At 46.3% G+C, this 8,165-nt stretch overlaps 1 protein-coding gene across 1 annotated transcript; it reads right to left on the bottom strand.

Annotated features, from left to right (window-relative positions):
• Window positions 1–384: 384 nt before the first annotated feature.
• Window positions 385–6,319, bottom strand: LOC307179051 (haptoglobin-like). The gene is made up of 5 exons (XM_079907817.1): window positions 6,303–6,319; window positions 4,594–4,673; window positions 4,191–4,289; window positions 3,271–3,345; window positions 385–2,313 (listed from the first exon to the last, which is right to left on the bottom strand). Exons 1-5 carry the CDS (start codon window positions 6,305–6,307, stop codon window positions 1,535–1,537), a joined length of 1,038 nt encoding a protein of 345 aa, XP_079763943.1. The 5' UTR covers window positions 6,308–6,319; the 3' UTR covers window positions 385–1,534.
• Window positions 6,320–8,165: the final 1,846 nt, after the last annotated feature.

The raw sequence follows: 8,165 nt of genomic DNA, 5'->3' as shown, positions 1-8,165 counted from the left end.
GCTGGAGACAGCACGCGTGTTGAGAGGGCTCCACGGAGTCCAGCGTCACTGGAACCCGAGGGGGAGGCCAGGCGGGTGAGAGGTGCCGCTGGGAGGAAGGCAGAGGAGATGAGGGAGTTGGGAAAATGCCGAAAGTTTTCTTTTCTGTTCCTCCTGAGGGGTGGGCAGGAGCCACTTAATCAGTCAGATTGCTTTTCAAGAAAACTTAGCGCTGAAGGTACGATCAGAAGACATAGGTGCCTCCTGAGAGGCATCATTTCATGTGTTTGTATTATTTTTCAGTTTCTAGCGATTGTCTTTTCCACACGCTTTAGAATATAGGTCTAAGTACTTCATTGGCCTACGAGCTGTAACCTGTTGAAAATTATTGATGGATCTGGAGAGTGCATGTGAGGAGAACGTCACAGGGAAGGGCAGAACCCTAGTGAGGAATAGTGACATTTTAAGCCATGAGCAGGAGAGGCCCTATTTTGGTATGACAGGACGGTATATTGGTGAAGGGCCAGCGTACTGAATAAAGGCTTACTGCTCACTTAGAACTTTTCTTCTTCAGTTAGAAGAGCTTCATGTGCTGGGTTCTAGAACCTTTTTTCTGGGAAACGCTTAATAACGAGACCGTTCTTTGTGAAATGAAAGACTCAGATGGCTTGCGTTTGACTCCTGGTAAAGGGTAGGTTTCTTCCAAGTGGGAAAAGCAGCCCCTCCTAAGGAAGAGACTTCTAACTTTACCCGGCCCCAGAATGTTATTACTGATGGGCACTTTAGAGATCGTCTGGGTTAAGCCCCTCATAGGAGAGACCTGGGGACTGATGGGCAGGGAGCTTAAGGAACTTGGCAGATTTATCGTCGAGCTGTGATTTGGACCCAGCGAGTCCAGAAATCCTGCCTTTATACCATCTTACTTTGCCACCTGAAGCACTGGTGTGTTGGAGCACAAACAACAAAGTACTGTCTGTGTTAAAGCACTTGTTTTCATGCCTCTTTGAGCTAGCATCTTCCTCACCAGCCTCCACTCCTTCTCCTCCTTTAGTCTGAAGAAGCGAAAGGATGCGGTGAAAAGAGCTCGGGATTTGTATTTAGACAGACCTAGGTTAAAGGTTCAGCTTCACTATTTGATAGCTGTGTAACCCTAAGCAAATCACTTAACTTCTCTGAGTCTCTATTTCCTCGTCTGTAAAACAAGGATAACAGTGACCTCTCTGAGGCCTGCCATTGGATAGGCACTCATTCAGTGATCATGAGCGCTGCAGTGGGGCAGTTTGTATCACTTTAGGGATTTCCAGTTGCCCTGGGGGTTTTCTGCCACACTCCCAGTAAACTCTAGAGCACTTGGCTGCTGCCATACTATAAATGAGAGAATTTAAAAAGGCCCAAGGCCAGAAACAGCACAGAAATGAGTCAAAGGAAGCTCTTTATTGATCGACTCAGCAATGCAGGGCTGGAACCCATCAGCTTCATGCCACGTTTTTGTCCCCTCTGCTACTGTCCAGTTTTCCCTCGGCCTTTCAGGCAAAGGCTTCCAGCCAGCCTTGCATTAGTTGTCAGCTATGGTTTTCTGAACCCAGTCCAGAGTGGAGGACACCTTCACATACACACCGTACTCGGCAGTAGCACAGCTCTTGTCAAAGCTCAGGATCCCAGCCGCATACCAGGTGTCATCAGCCTCGTCGTGAATTGCAAAGGCGCTGCCGGCATCGCCATAGCAGGTGTCTTCCTGGTACTTGGACAAGCCAGCACAGAAGGTGTGCTCATTCAGTATCGGCTGCACCCCCACAGGGCTCTTTGGTGTCTTCTTTTCGGGTACTGTGCTGCCTTCGTAGTGCTGTACACACTTGTCTTGGTCAGCCACCGGCAGCATGATGTACTTCAGATGCTCAGTAAAAACTAAGTTGGCATTTCGCCCCCAGCCAGACACGTAACCCACACGCCCCGCTTCCACGTAATCTTTTGAAGGTAGGCAGATGGGCATTACTGTCTCATCAATGGGCACCTTCTCTCTGAGTTTGATGAGCCCAATGTCTACCTCGGAGTAGTCAGGGTGGAGAAGCACCTTCTCAATCTCCACAAGCTGCTTTCTCCCCACATAGAGTCTTAAAGTAGGAGCAATGTCTTTTGCTTTTGTTGTATTGTCATGACCCAAGAAGAGATTTTTAGCTGTGGTCAGCAGCCATTGTTCATTGATCAGCGTGGCCCCCGAGGTGAGATTATTGCGGGAGACCATCTTAGCCTGCCAGGGAAAGCTGCCTTTGGCATCCAGTGAGCCGCCGATGATCCTTTGCACCTGAACCGCTGGATGCTTGGGCTTTCCGCATACTGTTGAGGAGAGTAAGAAGATTATGAGCAGAATGTGACCGTCTCCCAGTCTTTCCCAGGGAAGGATAAAAGGACCGACTCTTGCTGCTGTCTGAACGGTCACTGTTCATTTCTCCAGAGCTGGAAATGTTTGCACGCTTTGCCCTTACCTTCTGCTCCTCTTGTTCCCAGTGTTTATAGTTTAAAATGATTCTTTTTTTTTTCTTTTAATGTTTATGTCACTAAAGAAGAGTTCTATTTCCTGCTTTTCTAACTCACAAAGAAACAAGTAGCCCTGAAGTTTTCAAACTCTGGCCGCTGAACTCTATGTATATTTAAACAGTCTATCACAGCAAGATGTCCATAGCTCCCTTAAATTCATTGTAAGCACAAGGAGCTACCATGATTCATTCTCTCTGAATAAAGAGGGATGCGATATTGCATTTCATAACAGGCAGGTTAGCAGTTCCGCATCCCTAGTAGCAGAAGACGGTAGGCAAGATCCTCTTGTTCCAAGAGGGAAAAGGAGGGAGCGTCAGCTCTTCCTAGTAACAACAGAGTCCTGACCCATCTCCAGACTCCTGTGTCATATTCTCACGGATTAAGGTTTTGTTATGCCCTCCCTTGACCTGTTGTTCCTGGAGCTTGCTTTACCCTTGGCCCAGGGCTCTCTAGGTGGGCTCTATGTACACACAGAGTTTCCTGATCCTCTGTGGGCAGTGTAGACAGTGGATTCAGTCAGTGCCCCGCAGGCCAAATGAACAAATCCTTAGTGAACTTCATGGGGAAGTATTACCTGCCTGTGCACTTCTCTGCCCAGCCACCTGTGGTTCTCCCTGGTCCCTCCCCTCGGCTCTTGTGTGCCCAGAGGAAACCACACAGGGAGGATGTTCCTCTAGGACATTTCAATCCCTGCTGGTGCACCGACCCCTCAATACCCACTTTTCCGTCTCCTTCCCAGGACCCATGATTTCCTACCTGCTTCACACTCAGGGAGTTGCTCTCCAAGGTCCTTATTTATCCACTGCTTCTCCGTGTTTAAGGTGTACACTCCTGAAACAAAAAGAAAAAAAATGAGCCAAAAGGGAAATTGTATCTGGACCTAGCGTGGGGAGAGAAGGTATTTAAAGAGCAGAATCAGAGAGGCAGGAAGGGGGAGGGCAGGGGAAGAGGAGGAAGGGAGGAGCGCTGTGCTAGAAGCCAAGTGCGGGGGCCACGGTGCAGCCCAGCAGGGCAGAACAGTGGTCACGGGGACCGTGGCGATCATGGTGATCGTGGCAAGGCGGTACGGGGTCCTGACTCCCTCTTACAGGCTACCTGAACTTGGGCAAATTACTCAACCTTTCTGTGCCTCAGTTTCAGCAGCAGCAAAGTGAGAGTAATAACAGTATCTCTTGGGAATCCCCTGGTGGTCCAGTGGTCAGGACTCCGCACTTCCAATGCAGGGCGCACGGGTTCGATCGCTGGTCGGGGAACTAAGGTCCCACGAGCAGTGCAGGGCGGCCAAAATAAATAATAGTATCTCTGCGGAGGAGTGTTGTGAGGACCTAGTGAGCAAGTCCGTGTGAAGCACTTAGAGCAGTTCCAGGAGTGCAGTGCTCACTAGGTAAGGGCTCCCTGTCGTCATCACCGTCACCGTCATTTTGTCCACGTAGATGTCACCCTGAGAGGGTAGGCTACCTGGCGTCACCTCCCTCCCATTAACAAAGGAGAAAACTTGAAGCTGAGAAAAGTTAATTTGCCCAAAAGGCCACAGCTACCGGTGACAAAACCCTTGTTAGAATCTAAATCTCCTGGCTCCAGAGAACACGGGCACTTTCTGGACAGTCACCCTGGCTCCACTCCTTGTGGAAATGGTGGGACAGAGGAGGGCCCGGGGACATTCATCCCAGCCTTACCATCTCCAGTGCGTAGTTTGTAGTAGGTTTTACACCGATAGCGAACCAAGTGTTCCAGGTAGCCATTGGCAATCTCGGGGGGCTTTAAGCAGCTGTCATCTGCAAAGAAAAACAGGAAGAGAAGGTTCGTAGTCAGAAGCTTCCCCTAGAGACCCAAAAAGTCAGAGGAGAAGCAGCTGCTTTGCACATCAACCTCCCTCCACCCCAAATGGAAGCCCTGGGGAGGGCAATCTCCCCTTATTTCTGGCTGGCTTCCCAATTTTCTTCATGATACTGAAAGACCAGAGATTAAGGTGAGAAGGAGCAATTGGATCTTCCCCAGGAGAGGGTACAGGTCTGAAGGGGCAAAAGTGGATGCAGCAGTGCTGAGAGGTACAGCTCTTGTCCAAACACAGAGTCCTACCTGTGGCAGTTGTGGTTTCGCTGGTTTGCACCGCGAAAAGCTGCCCGCAGAGCAGGAGGGCGACAACAGCTTGCAGGGCACTGCAGAAAAGACGGAAAGGAGCGCGCAGCTCGTCTCCCCGCTTCACCACACACACACACACACACCCCTAGAAGCCCTACACACACACACACACACACACACACCCCTAGAAGCCACACACACACACACACACACACACACACACACACACACACACACACACACACACACACACACACACACACACACACACCCAGAAGCCCTTCACCCAGAGAAGAACAACCAAGATAGGAAGGCACATGGGGATTGGGCCTCAGTTTCTGGCAGCATTCAGGAAACATTACATTGTTAATATATGAGCTCTCCAGCAAAGAGAAATCTCACTTGGACACCCTAAGGTGCTGGGCTACAAGGATACTGCTAATGAAATGTGGATAACTGGAAGATGGGGAAGTGGGAATTTATTATGCTCTTCTCTCTACTTTTTGAAATTTTCCATAATAAGAGGTTTTTTTTAATATATAATTTAAAACACTGATATAGCTTTTTCTATTATTTTATAATTTGACTTCAGGAAATGGTATAGCAAACCCCAGGATTCCAGGTTACCTGGAAGATAACTGGCTCCCTGAAAGGTCGACTGTGCACATGGGCATCAATGCACAGGCTATATTCACCAGTTAACCATCTCCCTGAAGGATGTCAGCTACTCAAATATTGCTTGGTTAAGTTTCTAGTCTCGTTATTTCAACATTTCAAAAAAATTTTTTATTTTTTTTTAAATCTGAGTGCCTGAATTGTGTCACTCAAATGTGTCACTATTGATCTTTCTTATTATACATTTTTAAAAAGAAAAATCTGCTAATAGGCATATTCAAAATGCCAGGGGGAATTCCCTGGCGGTCCAGTGGTTAGGACTCAGCACTCTCATTACCAAGGGCCCAGGTTCATTCCCTGGTTGGGGGACTAAGATCCCACAAGCCGTGTGGCGTGGCCCAAAAAAGAAAAAAAATGCCAGGAGGCCTACCACAGGAGCTGCTGGCATCCCCCGCGAAAATATCATAACCTCGAGGAAAAAGCTATTCCTTAGGGGCTTCCCTGGTGGCGCAGTGGTTGAGAATCTGCCTGCCAATGCAGGGGACACGGGTTCGAGCCCTGGTCTGGGAAGATCCCACATGCCGCGGAGCAACTAGGCCCGTGAGCCACAACTACCGAGCCTGCGCGTCTGGAGCCTGTGCTCCGCAACAAGAGAGGCCACGATAGTGAGTGGCCCGCGCACCGCAATGAAGAGTGGCCCCTGCTTGCCGCAACTGGAGAAAGCCCTCGCACAGAAACGAAGACCCAACACAGCCAAAAATAAATAAATAATTAATTTAAAATGAATATCTGCTTATAAAAAATATTTGTTAAAAAAAAAAAGCTATTCCTTAGAGAAAGTCACGTCTCATAGGAAAGACAGCACCATCTGAAAGAATTACCCTTTATGGATACGGAAAAGCAGAGGATTTAACACAGAAAACACTTTATTCACTATAATTTAGCCCATTTGCCTTATTCCTTTGTTATATTTTTTCATCTCTCCTGTAGGCCTCTCCTGTACCTGGGCTGTCATGTAGATAAAAGATACATACAAAGAAGGATGAAATAATCCAGAGGAAAGGGGGGACAGGGCTGAACTGTGGACTCACCTCATCTTTGGTACGTCTGCCTCTGAAACAGCAGTGCTGTGGGGCACCTTCTGATGCTTTTATGCCTCCGGTATCTCACTCCACCCCCTTCTTGATTTCATAATCCCTGTGTCTACACACTTTGGCCTTGCTAAGGTCACTCGCATTTTCCAGTAACAAAGCCACAAACAACATCTCTGTTAAAGAGTCGAGCTCTTGCTTCACGCTTGAGTTTCCCCTGGTGTTCTTCATGCTTGAGCCAAAGAAACCTGGCCACATCATGACCCCATGTAGCTGCCAAAGTGTTTCCCGAAATCAGCCACTGTGCAGGACTGGGGGAGGAACCGTCGATCTGTGTCTCTTTGTTTTGGATGATTTTCAGCACTGAACAGAGCCTTTTTGGGGTTATTTCAGATCCCTTAGAGACACTCCTGCAACCTGGCTGAGATAGGGCTCTAAAGTAAGCATGTCCTTCTCAGAATCATTTTCCCCACTCTGTGTTGCCATCTCCTTATTGCTGCAAAGCTCTCCAACCTGAAATCAGTAAAATGTATTTATTATGTCTTCTCTGATCTCTTTTTCCAAGAAATCACACAACATTGTTAAAGCTATAGTGTAGACGCAAACTATACTCAATGGCAGTGGTTATCGTGGTTTTATAGTCCAGTAATCAATCCAAATAGGCAGGCGAGAAAAATAGATGTGCTTTAGTCAGATGCCTGCAGCTGTGTATCCCAAGTACTGTTCAACTGAAATTTAATATCAACTCATTTATAAAAAGCCAGTGGTTCTTAAATTAGAGTGTGCAGAAGAATCCCTTTGGGATACTTAAGGTGGCACTGATGTAATAGCAGAATAACTGAAAACAGCACAAATGTCTATCAATAGGAGAATGGCTAAATAATGTTGGTATATTTGTATAACAGGACATTATACAGCCGTGAGAATGAATGAACTATGAAAGAACATGGATAGCGTTATAAACATAATTTTTAAAGAGAACTTCAAGTTTCAGGAGATTATATTAAGTAAGAATGATACCGCTTCTATAGAGCTCAAAATCAGGCAAACTCAGTAACGGATTCTAAGATATGACACCAAAATCGCAAGCAACAAAAGGAAAAATGGGTAAATTGAGCTTCATCAAAATTAAAAACTTCTGTGCATCAAAGGATAATATCAAGAAAGTGAAAAGATAATCTATGAATAGGAGAAAATATTTACAAATCATATAGCGGATAAGCATTTAATATCCAGAATAAAGAACTCTTACAGCAACAAAATAAAAAACAAACAAACAATTAAACATGAGCAAATGACATGAATAAGCATTTTTCCAAAGAAGATATACAAAAATGGTCAACAAGTACATGAAAAGATGATCAACATTGCTGGAAAATGTCATTAGGGAAATGCAAGTCAAAACCGCAAGACATCACCTTACACCTACAAGTATGACTACAATCACAAGAAAAACTATATATAATAAGTCTTGGCAAGGATGTGGAGAAATTGGAACTCCCATACATTGCCGGTGGACATGTAAAATGGAGTAGTATCTGCAAAACAGTATGATGGTTCCTCAAAAAGCTAAACTAGAATCGCCACATGACCCAGCAATTCCGCTTCTAGGTATTTAATCCAAAATAATTGAAAAGGGACTCAAACAGATTCTTTTCTTTTTTTAATAAATTTATTTATTTATTTTTGGCTGCGTTGGGTCTTCGTTGCTGCGCGTGCGGGCTTTCTCTAGTTGTGGCGAGCAGGGGCTGCTCTTCGTTGCGGTGCATGGGCTTCTCATTGCAGTGGATTCTCTTGTTGCAGAGCATGGGCTCAGTAGTTGTGGCGCACAGGCTTAGTTGCTCCACAGCATGTGGGATCTTC

The sequence above is a fragment of the Stenella coeruleoalba genome, assembly GCF_951394435.1.
Source record: "Stenella coeruleoalba genome assembly, chromosome: 20".
NCBI lineage: Eukaryota > Metazoa > Chordata > Mammalia > Artiodactyla > Delphinidae > Stenella > Stenella coeruleoalba.
Note: the sequence above shows the minus strand (reverse complement) of the source record. Positions and strands in the feature narration are given on the sequence as shown.

Excerpts from the sequence above, each read along its gene's own strand:
- LOC307179051 (XM_079907817.1), bottom strand. Across the intron at positions 4,290-4,593 it reads CGAAACCACAACTGCCACAG|ATGACAGCTGCTTAAAGCCC; the intron begins GTAGGACTCTGT and ends TTTTCTTTGCAG. Across the intron at positions 3,346-4,190 it reads CAAACTACGCACTGGAGATG|GAGTGTACACCTTAAACACG; the intron begins GTAAGGCTGGGA and ends TTTTTGTTTCAG.